The sequence below is a fragment of the Aethalodelphis obliquidens genome, unplaced genomic scaffold (assembly GCF_003676395.1).
Source record: "Aethalodelphis obliquidens isolate GAN/ISIS:26980383/991018 unplaced genomic scaffold, ASM367639v1 scaffold31, whole genome shotgun sequence".
Lineage (NCBI taxonomy): Eukaryota > Metazoa > Chordata > Mammalia > Artiodactyla > Delphinidae > Aethalodelphis > Aethalodelphis obliquidens.
Genome location: NW_020837975.1, coordinates 372,523 through 395,337, shown reverse-complemented (window position 1 = coordinate 395,337; position 22,815 = coordinate 372,523). Strand labels below are relative to the sequence as shown.

At 37.2% G+C, this 22,815-nt stretch overlaps 1 protein-coding gene across 4 annotated transcripts in view; it reads left to right on the top strand.

Annotated features, from left to right (window-relative positions):
• KHDRBS2 (KH RNA binding domain containing, signal transduction associated 2) overlaps window positions 1-22,815 on the top strand; it is a 713,761-nt gene that overhangs the window by 390,324 nt on the left and 300,622 nt on the right. For all 4 annotated transcript variants that reach the window (XR_003437134.1, XR_003437135.1, XM_027126844.1 and 1 more), the window contains exons 5-6: window positions 16,097-16,224; window positions 21,606-21,804. Coding sequence is in view for 2 of the 4 variants with exons in the window: in XM_027126844.1 (XP_026982645.1) it covers window positions 16,097-16,224; window positions 21,606-21,804 (327 nt within the window). In the remaining 2 variants the exon portion in view is untranslated. The remainder of the gene's footprint in view (window positions 1-16,096; window positions 16,225-21,605; window positions 21,805-22,815) is intronic.

Sequence of the window (22,815 nt, the reverse complement as noted above, 5' to 3'; positions counted from 1 at the left end):
GTAGTGTATTTATGTCAAACCTAATCTCTCAGTTAATCCCACCCTCCCTTTCACTCTCTGTGTCTACATATCCGTTCTCTACATCTACGTCTGTATTTCTGCCCAGCAAATAGGTTCATCTGTACTATTTTTCTAGATTCCACATATATGCATTAATATATGATATTTGTTTTTCTCTTTCTGGCTTACTTCACTCTGTATGACAGACTCTAGGTCCATCCTCATCTCTACAAATAACCCAGTTTAGTTCCTTTTTATGGCTGAGTAATATTCCATTGGTTATATATACCACATCTTCTTTATACATTCATCTCTCCTTGGACATTTAGCTGTTTTCACGTCCTGGCTATTGTAAATAGTGCTACTCTTTGTTGCAGTCCAGGGGCTTCTCATTGCAGTGGCTTCTCTTGTTGTGGAGCACAGGCTCTAGGTTCATGGGCTTTAGTAGTTGTGGCAGGTGGGCTCAGTAGCTGTGATGCACAGGCTTTGTTGCTCTGCAGCATGTGGGAACTTCCCCAAACGGGGATCAAACCTGTGTCCCCTGCATTGGCAGGTGGATTCTTAACCACTGCACCACCAGGGAAGTCCTAGGATTTTCTATGTATAGTATCATGTCATCTTTAAACAGTGACAGTTTTACTTCTTCTTTTCCAATTTGTATTCCTTTTATTTCTTTTTCTTCTCTGATTGCCGTGGCTAGGACTTCCAAACCTATGTTGAAGAAGAGTGGTGAGAGTGGACATCCTTCTCTTCTTACTGATCTTAGTGGAAATGCTTTCAGTTTTTCACTGTTGAGAAAGATATTTGCTGTAGCTTTGTCATATATGGGCACAGGTTCCCTCTCTGCACATTTTCTGGAGTGTTTTTATTAAATGGCTGTTGAATTTTGTAAAAAGCTTTTTCTGCATCTATTGAGATGATCATATGGTTTTCATTGCTTAATTTGTTAATATGGTGTATCACATTAATTGATTTGTATATAATGAAGATTCCTTGCATTCCTGGTATAAATCCCATTTGATCATGGTGTATGATCCTTTTAATGTGTTATTGGATTTTGTTTGCTAGTATTGTGTTGAGAATTTTCACATCTATGTTCATCATTGATATTGGTCTGTAATTTTCTTTTTTGGCAGTGTCTGTGTCTGGTTTTGGTATCAGGGTGATGGTGGCTTCATAAAACAGATTTGGGAGTGTTCCTCCCTCTGAAATTTTTTGGAAGAGTTTGAGAAGGATAGATGTTAGCTCTTCTCTAAATGTTTGATAGAATTCACCTGTGAAGCCATCTCATCCTGGACTTTGGTTTGTTGGAAGATTTTTAATTAGTTTCCATTTCATTATCATGATAGGTCTGTTTATATTTTCTAATTCTTCCAGTTTCAGTCTTGGAAAATTGTACCTTTCCAAGAACTTGTCCATTTCCTCGTGGTTGTCCATTTTATTGGCATTTGGTTGTTTGTACTAGTCTCTTATAATCCCTTGTATTTCTGCAGTGTCAGCTGTGATTTCTCCTTTTTCATTTCTAATTTGATTGATATACGTCCTCTCCCTTTTTTTCTTGATGAGTCTGGCTAAATGTTTCTCAATTTTGTTTATCTTCTAAAGAACCAACTTTTAGTTTTATTGATCTTTGCTATTGTTTCCTTTGTTTCTATTTCATTTACTTCTGCTCTGTCTGCTCTGATCTTTATGATTCCTTTCCTTCTACTGAGTTTCGGTTTTCTTTGTTTTTCTTTCTCTAGTTGCTTTGGGCATAAATTTAGATTGTTTATTTGAGATTTTTCTTGTTTCTTGAGGTGAGATTGAATTGCTATAAACTTCCCTCTTAGAACTGCTTTTGCTGCGTCCCATATGTTTTTTTGTTTTGTTTTGTTTGTTTTGTTTTGTTTTGTTTTTTGCAGTACGCGGGCCTCTCACTGTTGTGGCCTCTCCCACCGCGGAGCACAGGCTCCGGATGCGCAGGCCCAGCGGCCATGACTCATGGGCCCAGCCGCTCCACGGCATGTGGGATCTTCCCGGACTGGGGCACGGACCCATGTCCCCCGCATCGGCAGGCAGACTCTCAACCACTGCACCTCAAGGGAAGCCCCCATATGTTTTTGATCATTGGGTTTTCATTGTCAAGTGTTTCCATGTATTTTTAAAATTTCTTCTTAGATATCTTAAGAGATCTCTTGGTTATTTAGTAGCACACTGTTTAGTCTCCATGTATTTGTGTTTTTACAGTTTTTTTTCCTGTTATTGATTTCTAATCTCATAGCGTTGTGGTCAGAAAACCTACTTGATAAAATTCAATTTTCTTAAATTTTATGAGGCTTAATTTGTGACCCAAGATGTGATCTATCCTGGAGAATGTTCCATGTACACTTGAGAAGAAAGTGTATTCCACCACTTTTAAGTGGAATGCCCTATAAATATCAATTAAATCTGTTTGCTCTATTGTGCCATTTAAAGCTTATTTTTTCCTATTTATTTTCTGTTTGGATGATCTGCCCACTAGTGTAAGTGGGGTGTTAAAGTTCCCTACTATTATTGTGATACTGTTGATTTCCCCTTTCATGGTTGCTAGCATTTGCCTCATGTATTGAGATGCTCCTATGCTGGGTGCATAAATATTTACAATTGTTATATCTTCTTCTCAGGTTGATCCCTGGATCATTATGTAGTGTCCTTCCTTATCTCTTGTAACATTCTTTATTTCAACGTTTATTTTATCTGATATGAGTATTGCTACTCCAGATTTCTTTTGATTTCCTTTTGCATGGAATATCTTTTTCTATCCCTTCACTTTCAGTCTGTATGTGTCCCTAAGTCTGAAGTGGTTCTCTTGTGGACAACATGTATATGAGTCTTGTTTTTGTACCCATTCAGCCAGTCTGTTCTTTGGGTTGGAGCATTTAATCCATTTACATTTAAGGTAATTATTGATATGTATGTTCCTATTAACATTTTCTTAATTTTGGGGGGTTTGTTTTCATTGGTCTTTTCCTTCTCTTGTGTCTCCAGCCTAGAGAAATTCCTTCAGCATTTGTTGTAAAGCTGGTTTGGTGGTGCTGAATTCTCTTAGCTTTTGCTTGTCTCTAAAGCTTTTGATTTCTCTGTTGAATCTGAATTAGATCCTTGCTGGGTAGAGTAATCTTGGTTGTAGGTTTTTCTCTTTCATCACTTATTATATATCCTGCTGCTCCCTACTGGCCTGCAGTTTCTTCTGAAAAATCAGCTGATAACCTTTTAGAGATTCTTTTGTAAGTTATTTTTTGCTTTTCCCTTGCTGCTTTTAATATTTTTTCTTTAAACTTAATTTTTGTTAGTTTGATTAATATGTGTCTTGGTGTGTTTGTCCTAGGGTTTATTCTGGGGACTCTACCCTTCCTGGACTTGGGTGGCTATTTCCTTTCCCATGTTAAGAAAGTTTTCAACTATAATCTCTTCAAATATTTTTTCAGAACATTTCTTTTTCTGTTCTTCTTCTGAGACCCCTGTACTTTGAATGTTGGTGCATTTAGTGTTGTCCCAGAGGTCTCTGAGATTGTCTTCAACACTTTTCTTTTTTTTTTTTTTATTATGCTCCTTGGCAGGTATTTCCACCATTTTGTCTTCCAGCTAACTTATTCATTCTTCTGCCTCAGTTATTCTCTTATCGATTTCTTCCAGTGTATTCTTCATTTCAGTTATTGTGTTGTTCATCTCTGTTTGTTTGTTCTTTAGGTCTTCTAGATCTTTGTTAAACATTTCTTGTGTTTTCTTAATCCATGCCTCTATTCTATTTCTGAGATTCTGGATCATCTTTACTATCATTACTCTGAATTCTTTTTCAGATAGGTTACCTATTTCCTCTTCATTTATTTGGTCTTGTAGGTTTTCTCCTTGCTCCTTTATCTGTAACATATTTTCTATCATCTCTTTTTTTTTTTTTTGATGGTGAGGTTATGTTCCTGTCTTATTAGTTGTTTGGCCTGAGGCTTCCAGCACCAGAGTTTGTAGGCTGTTGTGTAGAGCTAGGTCTTGATGTTGAGGTGAGGACCTCCAGGAGACCTCACTCCAATGAATATTCCCTGGGGTCTGAGTTTCTCTGTTAATCCAGTGCTTCAGACTCAGAATTCCCACCACAGGAGCTCTGGCCCAACCCCTGGCTTGCAAACCAAGATCCTGGAAGCCACATGCAGTGGCAGTAAAAAAAATAAAAAAGAAAAAAAGGAGCAGAACAATAACAAAGAGTAAAAAATAAAATAAGATTAGAAAACTAAGAGCTATGTTAGAAAAAATAAAAATACAGATGAAACAACAACTGAAAGAATTGGAAATTAAAACAGAACCACAGTGGCAAAAGTGAGAAAAAAAAAAAGCTGGAAAAGGCCTTGGCTGTAGGGAGTGGGGCTTAGGCAGGGTGGGGTTTAAGTGGTGGGTAGGGTCTAGGCTTAGGACCCATGTGGACGGAAAAGGCCCTTGGGAGGGTGGGGTGCAGGGCTTAGGCTCAGCATGGCCAGAGTGGCCCAGGGTGCCTCTGGCCTTGAAAGGCGGAGGACAAGGCCCAGAAACCCAGCAGGCTTCCTAGGGCCCGAGTGGGTGGGGAAAATGCCAGCCTTACCCCCCCTGATCCTCTGGTCCTATAGGGACCCTCCCCATCTGCCTCTCCTCTCCCCCCCCATGCCCTCAGGACCAATGCAGCTGGAGTGGGCCTTGGAGGGTGGAGGACCCAACCTGGGAGCCCAGCAGGCTTCCTGCAGCCCAAGTGGGTGGGGGAAATGCCAGCTGTGCTTCCCCTGATCCTCCAGTCCTAGAGGGTCCCTGTCCGTTCACCTCTGTCCCCCTTCCCCCCTCCTCCCTCCCTCCTTTGCCCCTAGGTCCCAAGTGGCTGGAGCGGGCCTCGGAGGTCAGAGGACCCAGCATGGGAGCCCAGCAAGATCCCCAGGACCCAAGTGGGCAGGGGAAATTCTAGGTGTGTTCTCCCTGATCCTCCAATCCCAGAGGGCCCCTCCCAATCTACCTCTCCTCTTCTTCACCCCTCCTATGCCCCTAGGACAAATGTGGCTAGAGGGGGTCCTGGAAGGTGGAGAACCTGGCCTTGTATCCCAGCAGGCTTCCCGGGGCCTGATTGGGCAGGGGAAATGCTAGCTGTTCTCCCCCCCAATCCTCTGAGCACCAGGGTGTCCCTCTAGGCATGGGAACACATCCCCTCTCCCAGCCATCCCTCAGAGGCACTGGTCCCATCTGGCCTCCACTTCTCCTCTCCCCTAACTACCCCCCATGTCCTACCCAGTTGCTCTGGGGTTCCTCCTGTCTCCTTGGGTGTCAAGGTTCCCCACCAGCATCTGGTAGGTGCCCTAGTGGAGGGGAGACAAAAGCTCCGTGTCCTCCACTCTACCATCTTGACCCATACTCTTTTGATGACTGTAGCTTTGTATTATATCTGAAGTAAGGGAGCCTGATTCCTCCATCTCTGTTTTTCTTTCTCAAGATTGCTTTGGCTCTTCAGGTTCTTTTGAGTTTCCATACAAATTTTAAGATTTTTTTTCTAAATCAACAAAACTGCCATTGGTAATTTGATGGGGATTGCATTGAATATGTAGACTGCCTTAGGTAGTATGGTCATTTGGACAATATTGATTCTTCCAATCCAAGAATATGGTGTATCTTTCCACCTGTTTCTGTCATCTTTGATTTCTTTCATTAGTATCTTATAGTTTTCAGAATAAAGGTCTTTTGCCTCCTTAGGTAATTTTAGTCCTAGGTATTTTATTCTTTTTGATTCAATGATGAATGGGATTGTTTCATTAATTTCTCTTTCTGGTCTTTCATTGTTAGTGTATAGAAATGCAACAGATTTCTGTGTATTAATTTTGTATCCTGCAACTTTACCAAGTTCATTGATGAGCTTTCATTTTCTGGTGGTATCTTTAGGATTTTCTATGTATTGTATCATGTCATCTGCAAACAGTGAGTTTTACTTCTTCTTTTCCAATATGGATTCCCTTTATTTCTTTTTCTTCTCTGATTGGCAGGGCTAGGACTTCCAAAACTATGTTGAATAAAAGTGGTAAGAGTGGACATCCTTGTCTTGTACTTGATCTTAGAGGAAATGCTTCCAGCTTTCCACCACTGAGTATGATGTTAGCTGTACATTTGTCATATATGGCCTTTATTATGTTGATGTAGGATACCCTTATGTCTTCTTTCTGGAGTTTTTATTATAAATGGGTGTTGAATTTTATCAAAAGCCTTTTGTGCCTCTATTGAGATGATCTTATGTTTTTTTATTTTTCAGTTTGTTGATGTGGTGTATCACACTGATTGATTTTTGGTTATTGAAAAATCCTTGCATCCCTGAGATAAATCCTTCTTGATCATGGTGTATCATCTTTTTAATGAATTGTTAGATTTGGTTTGCTAGTATTTTGTTGAGGATTTTTGCTATTGGCCTGTAAATTTCCTTTTTGTGGTTCCTTTATATGGTTTTGGTATCAGGTTGATTGTGGCCTCATAGAATGAGTTTGGGAGTGTTTCTTCCTCTGTAATTTTTTGGAACAGTTACAGAAGGATAGATGTTAACTCTTCTCTAAATGTTTGATAGAATTCGCCTGTGAAGCCACCTGGTCCTGGACTTTTGTTTGTTGGGAGATTTTAAATCAAAGTTTCAATTTCAGTACTGGTGATTCACCTGTTCACATTATCTATTTATTCCTAGTTCAGTCTTGGGAAATTATAACTTTCTAAGAATTGGTCCATTTCTTCTAGGTTGTCCATTTTATTGGCATACAGTTGCTTGCAGTAGTCTCATGATCCTTTGTATTTCTGTGGTGTCAGTTGTAACTTCTTTTTTGTTTGTTTGTTTTTAAATTTTTATTATGGGATACTTCAAACATACATCAAAATAAGAGCATATAAAAAAATTTACCGCATTGTATTTATCACCTGGTCATAATATCTTCCAACTATTTGGCCACTCTTGTTTTCATCTATATCCTTTTTCCTTCACATTATTTTGAAGCAAATCCAGTTACAGGATAGATTTGTTTTTGTAAATATTGTTAGATACTCCCTCAACCTCCTATTTTTATATATATAAATATGTTCTTTTATATATATATATATATATATATATATATATATATATCCAGAACTTTTATCTGAGTTAGAAGATGGATTCTAGCTTGTTGTCTGAAATTCAGTAGTTGCACAAAGTGCAACTTTTTTGGAATCAATTATTCTTTTATTTTTTCACATACACACACTGTATTTTATTTTTACAAGGGATAAATAAACTGACACCAAGCATTGTAAATGGATAAACACAACAAAAGCAACAATGATTGCAATTACCAAACATGAAACACACTCATACTATGTCATAATATTGACATTCAGTCCACTAATCCTCCACTGTAACAGCTCCTTTACTTTGCAGTGAAAATTGATTTGTATATTTTTTGCCTCTGAACCCTTGCAGGATTTTTTTATTCAAACAGAAAGTCACAAAAATTATAATCATCCTCACCAGTTCACTCAGTCCCATGTAATTAATTTTTTTTCAACTTGATCTTTTGTTAGCACTCATATGAATTCATCAGTTTTCCATTAGAGTTCTGAAAATGTTTATTCATTCAGTTCAACAGTATAGGCTGTTACCAGAAACCTGTACTTGTCAGAGTCTTTTCCATGAATTCCTTGAAGATGAAACCCTTTCATAGGAACATTTTTGCAAAAGCATCAGAGTACACCCAGAACTGTCTGTAAATGACAAAAGACTTAAAAATGACCACGGTTAAAGATCTGATGAATGTTCATAATAATGCAATTGACAAGGAAATTTAGTTATTTCTGAGATATACATTTTAAAGTAATAACTAGAATTATGACTTATAACATTATACCAGAATATATAATATTTTTAGAAATTTCATGTAATGTCTGGAACATTTATATTAACATATTTCCATACAAATAACCCAAAGAAAGTTTAGTATTAGTTTGTTTGTTTGTTTGCGTTTTTATACTGCAGGTTCTTCTTAGTCATCAATTTTATACACATCAGTATATACATGTCAATCCCAACCGCCCAATTCAGCACACCACCATCCTCACCACACCGTGGTTTTCCCCCTTTGGTGTCCATACCTTTGTTCTCTACATCTGTGTCTCAACTTCTGCTCTGCAAACTGGTTCATCTGTACCATTTTTCTAGGTTCCACATACATGCGTTAATATACGATATTTGTTTTTCTCTTTCTGACTTACTTCACTCTGTATGACAGTCTCTAGATCCATCCACCTCTCAACAAATGACTCAATTTCATTCCTTTTTATGGCTGAGTAATATTCCATTGTATGTATGTACCACAACTTCTTTATCCATTTGTCTGTTGATGGGCATTTAGGTTGCTTCCATGACCTGGCTATTGTAAATAGTGCTGCAATGAACATTGGGGTGTATGTGTCTTTTTGAATTATGGTTTTCTCTGGGTATATGCCCAGTAGTGGGATTGCTGGATCATATGGTAATTCTATTTTTAGTTTTTTAAGGAACCTCCATACTGTTATCCATAGTGGCTGTATCAATTTACATTCCCACCAACAGTGCAAGAGGGTTCCCTTTTCTCCACACCCTCTCCAGCATTTGTTGTTTGTAGATTTTCTTATGATGCCCATTCTAACTGGTGTGAGGTGATGCCTCATTGTAGTTTTGATTTGCATTTCTCTAATAATTAGTAATGTTGAGCAGCTTTTCATGTGTTTCTTGGCCATCTGTGTGTCTTCTTTGGAGAAATGTCTATTTAGGTCTTCTGCCCATTTTTGGATTGGTTTTATTTCTAATTTCATTGATTTTAGCCCTCTCCTTTTTTTTCGTGATGGCTTTGGCTAAAGGTTTATCAATTTTGTTTATCTTTTCAAAGAACCCACTTTTAATTTCATTGATCTTTTCTACTGTTTTCTTCATCTCTACTTCTTTTATATCTGATCAGATCTTTACGATTTCTTTCCTTCTACTAACTGTGGGTTTTGTTTTATCTTCTTTCTCTAGTTGCTTTAGGTGTAATGTTAGGTTATTTATTTTAAATTTATCTTGTTTCCTAAGGTAAGCTTGTATTGCTATAAACTTCCCTCTTAGAACTGCTTTTGCTGTGTCTCATAGGTATCATGATCATTTCGTATCATCTTGTTTTTGTTATCACTTGTCTCTAGGTATTTTTAAATTTCCTCTTTGATTTCTTACATGATCCATTGGCTATTTAGTAGCATATTGTTTAGCCTCCACGTGTTTGTGTTTCATAAAGTTTAATTCCTGTAGTTGCTTTCTAAAATTATAGTGTTGTTGTCAGAAAAGATGCTTGATATGATTTCAGTTGTCTTAAATTTTAAAAGGCTTGCTTTGTGACCCAGGACGTGATCTATCCTGGAGAATGTTCCATGAGCACTCAATAAGAATGCATATTCTGCTGATTTTGGATGAATGTTCTATAAATAACAATTAAGTACATCTGGTCTAATGTGTCATTTAAGACCTCTGTTTCCTTATTGATTTTCTGTCTGGATGATCTGTCCTTTGATGTAAGTGGGGTGTTAAAGTCCCCCACTATTATTGTGTTATTGTCAATTTCTCCTTTTATGGCTGTTAACATTTGCCTTATATATTGAGGTGTTCCTATGCTGGGTGCAAATATATTTACACTTGTTATATCTTCTTCTTGGATTGATCCCTTGATCTTTATTTAGCATCCTTTTTTGTCACTGGTAACAGTCATCTTTATTTTAAAGTCTATTTTGTCTGATATGAACATTGCTACTGCAGCTTTCTTTTGATTTCCACATACATGGAATAGCTCTTTTCCACCCCCTCACTTTCAGTCTGTATGTGTCCCTAGATCTGTAGTGGGTCTCTTGTAGACAGCATATACATGGTCTTATTTTTATATCCATTCAACCAGTCTATGTCTTTTGGTTGGAGCATTTAATCCATTTACATTTAAGGTAATTATCAATATGTATGTTCCTATTGTCATTTATTTAATTGTTTTGAATTTGTTTTTGTGGGTCTTTTTTCTTTCCTTCCTCTTTTGTTCTCTTCTCTTGTGATTTGATGACTATCTTTTGTGTTGTGTTTGGGTTGCTTTTTTTCTGTTTGTATCTATTATAGTTTTTTGGTTTGCAGTTTCCATAAGGTTTTTATATAGCAGTATATATAAAAGATTGCTTTACGAAATTGTTATAAGTTGCTGGTCTCTTAATTTCCAGTGATTTCCAATATCCTGCATTTGTACTCTCCTCTTCTCACTATTGCTTGTTTTGATATCATATTTGTGCATGGTTGATTTCCTACATTTACTTTATATTTGCCTTTACTGGTGGGCATTCCTATTCATAATTTTCTTAATTCTAGTTGTGGCCTTTTCTTTTTAGCTTAGAGAATTTCCTTTAGGATTTGTTGTAAAGCTGGTTTGGTGGTGCTGAATTCTCTTAGCTTTTGTTCGTTGTAAAGCTTTTGATTTCTCCATCAAATCTGAACAAAAGCCTTTGCTGGGTCGAGTATTCTTGGTTGTAGGTTTTTCCCTTTCATCACTTTAAATATATCATGCCACTCCTCTCTGGCCTGCAGAGTTTCTTCTGAACAATCAGCTGATAACCCTTGTATATTATTTATTACTTTTCCCTTGTTGTTTTTAATATTTGCTCTTTGTCTTTAATTTTGTCAATTTGATTAAAATGTGTTTAGGTGTGTTCCTCTTTGGGTTTATCCTGTATGGGACTTGCTGCATTTCCTGGACTTGATTGACTATTTCCTTTCCCATGTTAGGGAAGTTTTTGACTATAATCTCTTCAAATATTTTCTCGGGTGCTTTCTCTCTCTCTTCTCCTTCTGGGACCCCTATAGTGCGAGTGTTGTTGCGTTTAATGTTGTCCCAGAAGTCTCTTAGGCTGTCTCCATTTCTTTTCATTCTTTTATCTGTATTCTGTTCTGCAGCAGTGAATTCCACCATTCTAACTTCCAAGTCACTTATCTGTTCTTCTGCCTCATTTATTCTGCTAGTGATTCCTTCTAGTGTATATTTCATTTCAGTTATTGTATTGTTTATTAAAGATGTTTATTTATTTTTTTATCTTTGGCTGCATAGGGTCTTCACTGCTGCACGCAGGCTTTCTCTAGTTGTGGCAAGTGGGGGTTACTCTTCATTGCGGCACGTGGGCTTCTCATTGCAGTGGCTTCTCTTGTTGTGGAGCATGGACTATAGGCATGCGAGTTTCAGTAGTTGTGGCATGCAGGCTCTAGAGTGTAGGCTCAGTAGTTGTGGCACACATGCTTAGTTGCTCCATGGCATGTGGGATCTTCCTGGGCCAGGGCTTGAACCCATGTCCTCTGCATTTACAGGCAGATTCTTAACCACTGCACCACCAGGGAAGTCCCAGTTATTGTATTCTTCAACACTGTTTGTTCTTTATACCCTCTAGGTCTTTTTTAAACATTTCTTCATCTTCTCAGACTGTGCCACCATTCTTTTTCCAAGATCTTGGATCATGTTTGCTTTCATTACTCTGAATTATTTTTCAGGTAATTGCCTATCTCCATTTCATTTAGTTGTTCTTCTGGGGTTTTATTTTGTTCCTTCATCTGGAACATATTTCTCTGCCATCTCATTTTGCCTGTTTTCATTGTCTCTGTTCCACAGGATGCAGGGCTCTAGTTTCTCTTGCTTCTGCTATCTGCCTGTGGTGGGTGAGGCTGGTCTAGATGCTTGTGAAGGCTTCCTTCCTTCCTCCACTCACTTGTGCCTACCCACTGGTGAGTGGAACTGGGTCTTGTCCCTCTAGTGGGCAGGGCTGTGTCAAGTGGTGTGTTTATAGGCAGCTGTGGGCTCAGTAAGACTTTCACAAGCCTGTCTGATGTTGGGTGGGGCTGTGTTTCTGTCCTGTTGGTTGTTTGGCCTGAGGCATCCCAGGACTGGAGCCTACAGTCTGTTGGGTGAGTCCAGGTCTTGGCATCAAAATGGCAGCCTCCAGAAGGGCTCATGCCAATTAGTACTCCCTGGCACCTCTGTCACTAGTGTTCTTGTTCCTACAGTGAGCCACAGCTGCCCCCCCCACCTCCCCAGGATACCCTTCAAGACCAGCAGGTAGGTCTGGCCCAGGTTCCTATGAATTCACTGCTTTTTTCCTGGGTAGTGTACACGAGAACTTGTGTGGGCCCTCCAAGAGTGGAGTCCCTGTTTCCACAAGTCCGGTGGAGCTCCTGAGATCAAGCCCTGCTGGCCTTCAAAACCAAATGCTCTGGGAGTTCCTCCTCCCAATGCCAGACCCCCAGGCTGGGGAGCCTAATGTGGGGCTCAGAATCTCACTACTGTGGGAGAACCTCTGTGATATAATTATTTTTCAATTTGTGGGTCACCCACCCAGTGGATATTGGATTTGATTATATCGCACATGTGCCCCTCCTACCATCTCATTGTGGCTTCTTCTTTGCTTTTGGATGTTGAATATCTTTTTTTGGTAGGTTCCAGTCTTCTTTGTCGATGGTTGTTCAGCATTTAGTTGTGATGCTGGTGTTTTCTTGAGAGGAGGTGAGCTCAAGTCATTCTACTCCACCATCTAGTCTCCAACTCAGGCTGTAGTATATTTCTAATAAGATCACATTTACAAGGCAATCTTGGAATATTTTGTTTATGAGTATTTTTAAGATTCTATGTAACTGAAGCATCAGCAACATATGCCACAATTAAATGTTCAACAGGATGGACTCATGTCCTAGTGATGAAAGATTAATTCAAAGTTAGATCTGTGCTTAATGAAGAGCTGGATATAAGCATATAATATACAATTAAAGATTTGGGGGTTTAGAAAATTATATCTATATCATAAAAATAATACACAGGATATATTCAGTCTAGAGAATATTTAGAATTTCAGTATCTCTACATTTGGGCATTTAAAATTCTTTTGTATTTATTTGAGACAGCTAGATGCTTCAGTACTATAAATACAGTGGTATACATATTTTAGTTGTCTAATTAGAAAAACTTGAGTTTATTAAAGACCTGGTCATTTAATGATCATAATATTGTAATAAGTTAACTGATTTTCTTCAGTGATATAAATTTGCATTAGAAGTATGAAGTATGATTAGAAAACGTTTGTCACTACATTATGTTACTATTCTCTTAGGCAATCTCCGTGTTTCATTTATCACAAGTGTGTGCAAATGACATTCAGATTTACTCCCCTGACCTAGATCTGAATTTCTAAGATAAATTTTAATGTCTCCTTGGCATTTTAAACTTAAGATTATCAAGACAAAATATAAATTCTCTACCTCTAAACTTTTTTCATTCCTTTCTTTCTTTGGTTAGTGGTGTCATTATATTTCTAGCCATTTCTGCATTTAAAATTTCTTTTATTCCTACCTTCCCAAGTCAGACAGTATAACTTCCACTAAGGCACTCTTGAATAGCATGTGGTTGCCCAACCTCTCTTTCTCTATCTCACTTCACCACACACATACACACACCAACCAGCCTTCTCCCTCTTTCCACAATTCATCTATGTCAGCCAACGCCCAAAACATGCCTTATGTTTGTTCACTCTATGTCTGACTCTTTCATACATTTTTATTAAGTGAAGTGATTTAGAAAATTGGGCAACATACAATTTACTTTCTTAAAATAAACATTGATTACTACCCTTTTTGCTAGTCAGTAATCAGTTCCATGTTTAATCTGTATGTAACCATTTTAAAGTAAGAGAATGGCAAATACTCCAATTAATCAGAGTATAAGGTATGTTGAACAGAATAGGTTCCATCAGCATTAACATCAGTGGATTTACAAAATCTCTCAGCTTGTAATTTTAGGAACTTGATTTTGTCAACATTCTGTGTGTTAGTTTGGTTCCTCCCAGAATCAGGATTAGTTGAGATTAAACATGTAAGGAGTTCATTAGGAAAAATGATCTTGTGACAAAAAACTAACTAAATAAATAAATAAAATGAGGAAGCCAAGGAAGACTGGAGAGCCTTCACACTAGAATATCTGACCCAAAGGAAAGAGGTCATAGCCCAGAAGCAATGGTATTAAAGGGAAGTTCATCCCAGCTGTCTAGGAATCCTTGAGGCACGGGCAGAGGAGAACTGTGACTCCCAAGAATGGGCCTATTTTAGCATTTCAACCACATTTGGTCATTGACTGGGAGTTGCTCTTGTGTACCATGGCCTTGGGAGCAATATGATTTCAGAACAGAGCGACTCATATTCTAAGTCAGTTACACCTGTATTTAGAGTTCTGCATTCACTTCACCACCACAACCCTGGAAGATGATCCAGTTCTTAAAACAGAGTATATCTAGCTGAGCTCATAAGAAACTTGATTATACACTAACAGTAGTGTTTTGCTTACAGTAAGAACTAACTTAACCTGTAGTGTCAAATATTCATGCTAATATCCACAATAATATATTTTCTAATTCTGACATAAAGATATTCTCTAAAGTAAATTTTACATGTATGAATTTATCTGCTATTTGTTAATTTTTATCTCAACCCTCAATGTTGCCAAAAATGAGAATCTATCTCTTTTTATAATTCATAAAGACCTTTAGGAGTCCATGGATTTTTCTTAGATAAGAAGCTGCAAAAATCTGCTTTCAAATTAGGAATATTACATGGGAAAATTATGGAATTAATTTTTCATTTTCATGGTGGCTGCTCAGTTCAGTCAGAAGTAGCAATTCATCACATTCCCTGTACCTAATAAAATAGTAGACATGCTTATTCTTCAGTTTGGTTGTTGCTTGAATGTGAAAATTAAGAGGTATAAATTGAGTAGTTGTTGAAAACTATCATTTTCTACTATAGCTCTTCTGTCAATCAACTGTCTTGAGCCCATTACCACTATAATCAGGTGCTGAACGGGATAAATGTGAAAGCAACATGTTAAAAATAAAAAGTAAGTGCTTTGGAGTGACTAGTACTTTTGCTTGTGAACAAGGCAGTTTTTGGACCATGAGGTAAAGCTGTGCTTTAGAAAAGCTTGTAGGCTGAATGCATCCCCTCCATCTTCTAGACCAGGCTGTGCAGGTGAGTGCACGGTTTCCATGTGCTGTTACTATAACTCACAAGTGCAGAGCTAACCTGGCTCAAGTGTCCACTACCAAACCTCAGACATAATTTATGTTAACCCAGATATTTCTACAAATATTTCTCGTCTCAACTCCTAGACAGCTCATGGTTTTCACATAAACACATCTTTACTGAAAAAGAATTTACTTGGATTGCCCATTAGGCAAAAATACCAATTACTCAGTTTTGTACTGTTCTACCAGGGTGTGTGTGTGCATTCATGTGTGTGTTAGTAAAAAGAGAAACAGGTAAGACTGACACTTGTTTTTTGAAGATAGCATTCATCTTCAGTGACTCAGATCCACTCTTTGGTCCTATTGAAATGACTGATACATTTCCACTGATGAAGGATAGAGATCGTCTCTTTGACTTTGACCAAATCTCTGGCTGTTACTGTGAAGTGTGTCTTCTGCTATGGCTGTCATTCTCCATCAGCCCAATGCTAGAACACATAGAAAATTATTTATTTCTAAACATTGCCCCTCAAGTTTTTTAGTTGGATTGCATAGCTTCCCAGTTGTCTGAAACTGATATTTTTTTGCACTTTTTAATTATTTTAACACAGTATCTACTTTGGTCCTTGGGATTGACCCTTTTCAGTTTATGCATCAGGAACTATTTGAGTATTATGCAGTCTTTAACAATCTACACGTACTTATGCCACTAAAGTTGTTTTTCAGTAGTCCTCTTATTAGCAACCATGACCTTGGGACCTTCCAAGATCTTGTTCTATATTGTTACCTTTCCTTTTCTAGCTAACGTATAAAGTGATATCCCAGCAAATCTCATCTGATTTCCTGCTGAGTACTTCCTTGGTAAAAGAAGCAGCTTCAGTTTCTCTGTATAAAACTAGGAACTTAAATTATATTTACTTTTACCTCATTTTAGATTTTTGTATACCAGAAAAATAAGTGAAACATTTCCTTTCTTACTGTGTTTGTTCAGTTCTAAGAACTCCATGCTCCATTTTAGCTCATCAGGTCATGTTTTTTCTTCTAGGACTACAATGATGAAATTCGTCAGGAACAACTACGTGAATTATCTTACTTAAATGGCTCAGAGGACTCTGGTCGTGGCAGAGGTATTAAAGGCAGAGGGATCAGAATAGCTCCCACAACTCCTTCAAGGTACATTTGTTCTTACTTTAAATAAATTAACAGCCAATAAGGATGGCAATACTTTGCTGGCCTGTTCTGTGTCATGATCACAGCTAGGAATAAACAACAACAATATCAGCAACAATAACCACCACCACCACAAAAGCAATAACAACAGATGCTTACATAGCTTGTAAGAGCTTTATATAAGTTATTAACTCATCAAATCCTCCATAGTAGGGTTAAGCATTATTTACAGGTGAGCAACTGATAAAGATGTAAGCAATATGCCTGAGGACACACAGGTAGTATGACTCTAGAATTCAGAGTTTGAGCTCTTAACAGCTTCCTAAGAAAATAAGAGGAGCAAACCTAAGAGTTTCTACTTTTTGGTTTTGCCCCCAGGATTAGGACATGCAGATGATTCAATCATATGCATCTTTGAACCAGGATGACCTTGAATGAAGAGAAAATTACAAATATTATCTCTGCCTTAAATGGCCCATGAATTGATACAGTCTTGCCAGATAGGTAGACAGATAGATGAGGATAATGATAGATATAGGTAGGTCGGTAGATATATAGATATTTAGATAGATAAGTAGATTATATATATATTATATGTATGTGTATTATATATATACACACACATTTTTATATATATATATATATACACACACACCACCAGTCCAGAAAGCCAGAAGCACATTTGTTACATGGCTGATGGTAAGAATATTTAAAGCTTAGTTATATTTGACTCTGCAATGTCATCAGAGAAGTTTTTATTTGATATTGTTCACTTTGCAAAGAAATTGGAATTTTTCTGCAACAGAATTTGTTTTGTAGGATTCTACATTTGCCAAGCTTCAAGAGAAAGCATTGTTTTGCAAAGAGGTAAAGTGAAAAATACTCATAGCCTTCACACACAGACTGTGTAACTCTGTCATTCTCTTTATCCTGTTATAGTTGGCCTTCAAATCTCTAAACGGCTTAGATTTAGAATACTATTTCATATATTGCATAGAAACCATCTTAAGAGATTCTAAGATACTTTGCTGATTCAATTTATTTTTAAAATTACTCCCCAAATATTTTCACCACCTTTCAAAACACCACTGTTTTTAACATTTAAGTCACAGACACCTCAAAAAATTTTACACTATCAGAAAAGAAGTTAAGAATGATCAATTTCCAAACAAAATATCAAGGAAATAATTGACTAAAGGTAAAATGTGGCAATTATAGAAATTACTTTGATTAAAGGAAAAACTTCTGAAAATGTTTCAGTGATTATTTTCACATTTTTTTCTTAAAAAAATTTTTTTTATATGAGCTTTCTAATGCTACCTAGGAACATTAGTTTATTGCTAAAAATTAATGTGACATAACATTTTTTATGGACTATTTTTAATGGAATCAGCCTTTTACAAAGCCTTTGTATTAACTTCAGCATGATGGGTTGTGAAATGACACCATTGCAGGCAATCTTAAACTGATTAAATCATAGGGTTTTAATAATGAAATTGTCACTTTTGTAGTTCAAAAAATGATAATTTTGGCAGTTATATATGGTGTAACCTAAGTATGTATTGAATGACTATAGAGGCAACAAGTTTTTTTCTATTCTATATTCCTTGGAATAGGGACCATTTAAAAGAATAATGCATTAACCTGCTTTTAAGATTACAAAATCATCATATTAAAAGATTTTGTTTTGTTATTGGTGTTCCTTAAGGTAATAATACATTTGTCATATTTGAGTGGACCATATAAGATTTCAATTTCAGTGAAGTTTTAATGTAAAATATTAATCTCTTTAATTATTTAATAAAGAAGAGTGCATTATAATCTAGACTTTTAAATATCTTAGAAGAAAAATTTGATTGAAAGCTTTTGCTTTTTAACATTCCATATATCATACAATCTGATACTGCATATGTTAAAAAAGAAAATTAATATTGAAAATTAAACCTCACTTTCAGTGCTATCTTGATGTAATTAATGTATTAACATTAATAAAAGTAAATGTAGCAGAACTCTGTTGTCTTCTGTTTCAAACCACATGATGAAATATATCTGCAATTAAACAAGAATAAGAAAATAGCTTCACAAAACAGAAGATCATATTGATCAGAAAGTTCTTGAACACATGGGTTAATGGATTCTGATTTGTACATATTTATGAAATTGTGACTTTTTTAAGTTATTCAGTTACACTGAAATTCAAAAAGAACGGTACCTGGTATATTTTTAAAACTTTAATTTGTTGAAAATTTCTTTAATTAAAGGAATTTATGTTTCAACAAGCATATCTATGAAAACTATCTAATCTTCCAATAATAATGCATACCAGAAAACAAAGTATTACATCTATATATTATAATAATATATATTATGTAATTGAAGAATTAAGATCTTCACACACGTCACTGCTACATGTTGAATGAGAGTGAACAGTGGAAAATAAAACATTTGAGGCAGACTTTGAAGGTTTTGTTTACTACAATGAGAACTAATACATAGATAGAATCTAATGGAGCTTTTTAAAGAGGGGACTAATCATATTTGTCTCCAAGAAAGACTACTCAGTCACCACTGTGAGTGATAGAGAAGAATTAGAGCAAAGAGAGAAAGACAGACAGAGAGGTGTGTGGCAAGGAAGCCAGGGAGAATACAAGTTCATTATCCAACACAGAAATGAATACCACTTGGAGTGTTAGAGAGATAAAGGACTAGATTAGAGATTAGAATTTATACAAATTAGTGCCCAATTAGATGTTGGAGACAAGAGAGTGGTCCTAGACAGTATAACTCTCTCATGTCTGCCCTGGTTAGAGATTAATGACATCATCCACTAAAATTAGGTGAAGGACCAAATTTAATGAAGAATATAATTAATCCTAGGTCTATGGATTGCCAGTGTGACCTTGGGAAGGTGACTTGTACTTTCTGTGACTTGGTTCTCAACCTTTAAAATAGCTTAGAAATGGCTACATGACAAGGTTGTCAAGATTTTTAAGTTAGATGACAGATGTAAGGCAGTGGTTCCCAAACTGGTCTGCACATTGGAATCACTGAAAGCTCGCTGCTGCTAGAGACTGTGACTTAATTGGCCTGGGGTACGGTCTGGAGTCTGGAGGTTTTCAAAGGTCTTTAAGTGACTCTAATATGCAGACCAGTTAAGGAGACATGATCCAGGGTATGGTGTGTGGTAGGAAGGAAAGAGATAACAGCCATCAGGGTTAGAGACTGCAGGGGTGCACCGTGAGGCACAGAAGGAGGGTGGGGGGAAGAAAATGGGGATAGCCACATTCCAAGGTGGGCCCAGGAGTAGATGTCAATGAATGAGCCTGAAGAATATAAAGGAGGGAGGAAGAAATATGGAGAAAAGCAGAGTCATAAAAGTTCAAAGAAGGCGTTTTCCAGATAGTAACCCATAGTGATAAATATAACAGTTACAGTGGAATGGGGACTGATTTCCAGTGGATTTAGAAACCAGTAGGCTTCTGGTGATACCAGTCAAGAATATTTTCAATAAAGAGGAGAAAGCAATAACTAGATTGCATTTGATTCAGGAATGAGCAGGAGGTGAAGAATTAAGGATAGAAAACTTTCAAGAAGTCAGAAAAATAAAGGAAAGAACATTGTAGAGTGGATTCAGCCAGGGACACTACGTTCTAAATAGGTGATGTGAATCTTGAGTTGAATTGAGGACTTGAGTTGAAGAGAGATATAGGGTTAATATTCCAGGGAAGGGATGTAATGTGTAGGAGGTAATGAGTCAGATTCAAGAGACAGATTTTCCAGGGCTCTGTCTGGGAGACAGTTGATGAAGGAATGGGATGAGAAATTAGATTTGATTTGAGCATCATAATTTTAAAGCAGGAAGAATGGCTACAGATTCAGAAATCTTATTTTACACTTTAGAAAAATAATCTACCTTAGGCTCAGGGAGTTATAACACTTACCTGTGATTATTCAGTGGTATAGATATAACTTGTGAATATAGCTTAAAGTAAGGTGACATATAACTTACCACCCACACAGGGACACTGTTGAAAGTATTAAAATGCTAAACTAGGACAACAGTTGTAATTCTGAACTATTCTGGGCAAACCTGGATGTATGCACACCCTGTATATAAGGTGCTTGGAGATCCAGTGAAGGTAAAATTACTCTTTATATCCATCTTATAGATCAGCTTTTATATTATCATGCTAATGTAGAATATTGTGGTCTCAGTTACATTGTGCTTGAAGTGGGCACTGGGCCTTCTAGGGTCTCCCAGTGCAGGAGAGCATTCTCTGTACATTAGACTCACAGTAAGTTCTCTAATAATCTCTCTATTCATCAGCTCTATAATCTATTTAAAACTTTTAAAAGCTTTACCAGCATTCTTATTGTTCACTCGTCAAGCTCATTTTCTGCAAGAGCCAGCTGACTGCTCCTCATACCAGAAAGCATAACCTACAACCCCATCTGTGGGTGCAGCCAAACAGTGTGATGGTTCACATCCCGTGATCATTATTTCCCCCAAAGCTTTAGCGTTCTTGCTGAAAGCAGTACTTTCTAGAGGCCAAACTTTCAGACATAATAAAAAATGAAATAACCATGCTTTTGCCCAAAAACTTTAGACAAACACTCAACCTTTCCAAAGGCCTCAGAATACCATAAGAGTTTACTGCAACCATTTGATCTTACACTTTTAATACAAGTTAATTTTGTGTCAAGCACTGCAGTACCAAGTACTCAGTGTGTTATTTTTTTTTGCAGAGCCCTCATGTATTTCACTAGCACCATAGTTACCATAGGAAATAAATTTTATCAGGGACTGTACCAGTTCAGGGGGTTACATGCATAATGATAAATCAGTGACAATGACCTCAAACTTAAGCTACTATAATAAGCAGAATGATATCATGATGGTTAGAGTTCCACATTTTATCGAAGTGCAGACAGATTTTTTTTTTTGTAAGTGACAAAATTGCCCATCACTGTCAATAACCTCCAGCATGGAGGAGACATTGACAATTAGCAGCTATGGATGGTACAGTGAGTCATGTACTAGACACTGCTCTCATTTGAGACTTTTTTGGTAAATTTGGAATAAAAATCAGAGTGGGTTGATTTTTGTTTGCTTTGCTTTGAATTTTTAGTGTTATAAAAGAAAATATCAAATTATTTTACATGGTTTTTATGATAACTAAGTCATAACCAATATTTACAAAACTTATTCTGTGGAGGTCAAAATGCTTTATATCCTAAAGAATCTCCATTAAACACACACACTCACAACACTCAGACATGCAGAAATAAATGTGTTTTCTTCCCATTGTATAGAGGCTATACGATGAGAGCTTTGCCTGCTCTCATTACTTGTTTCTCATCTGTATGTGACCTGTTTCTCCTAGGGGCCGTGGGGGTGCCATTCCTCCTCCCCCACCACCTGGACGAGGCGTTCTCACCCCTAGAGGGACGACTGTGACCCGTGGTGCTCTTCCAGTGCCCCCTGTAGCAAGAGGCGTCCCTGCCCCGCGAGCACGGGCATCACCCACTGTGCCAGGATACAGGGCACCCCCTCCTCCAGCCCATGAGGGGTATGAAGAGTATGTAAGTACTCTTGAGAAATCAGTTAATTAGGAGGAGTTAAGTTTGATGGGGAATAAGTTAAACTTCAAAGACATTCATATACCACGAATATAGCAAATAATGTTTGTTGCAGAAAACAAATGTCATTTGCAACAGAATTTAGCAGTGCATTTTAAATGAGGGCATTTTTTTGTTTTTGGTTTTTTTTCCGGTACGCGGGACTCTCACTTGTTGTGGCCTCTCCTGTTGCGGAGCACAGGCTCCGGACGCGCAGGCTCAGCAGCCATGGTTCACGTGCCCAGCCACTCCGCGGCATGTGGGATCTTCCCGGACCGGGGCACAAACCCGTGTCCCCTGCATCGGCAGGTGGACTGTCAACCACTGCGCCACCAGGGAAGCCCTAAATGAGGGCATTTTGAGAAAATCTTTCATTGTACAGGTGCCATCATTGTTGTTAGTATCAGTTAAATAGCTTAGATTTTAAGAAACAAACTATCCTCAGGTTTTCTTATCTTTAGAACACTCAATCAATTTCAAAATGGAAATAATTATAAACATAATGTGAATAGTCATGTATTTAGAAGATTATCCTGGGACATGATAAAGATTAACATAACTCAGAAGTATTTGACAAATATAATGTGATTATATTATAAACTTTGTTAATAATTTAAGACCATGTGGTTGGTTTTTCATTTAAATATCCTACTCTCTCACTATATAAAAGATATGGAATTGGCAGGTAAGAATTCAGAACTCAAAAAATATAGACTGAACAGAAGTGCAGTGTCTCTAAGCACCTCCTCCCTTTCCAGTCCTCTGTATCACGTTATACTCCCTTTAACCTCTTTCATCCAGGTTGTTAGCTTTCCATTGGTCATATATTCTAGTCCCTGTATCTATTTCTCCTACTAGATTGTGAAACTTGTAAAAAGGGGCAGTTTTCTATTCACTTGTATAACCATACTAAGTCCACTCTAAATGTTCAATTGAATTGATGCAAGCCAGATCATAGTCCTATGAAACAGATAT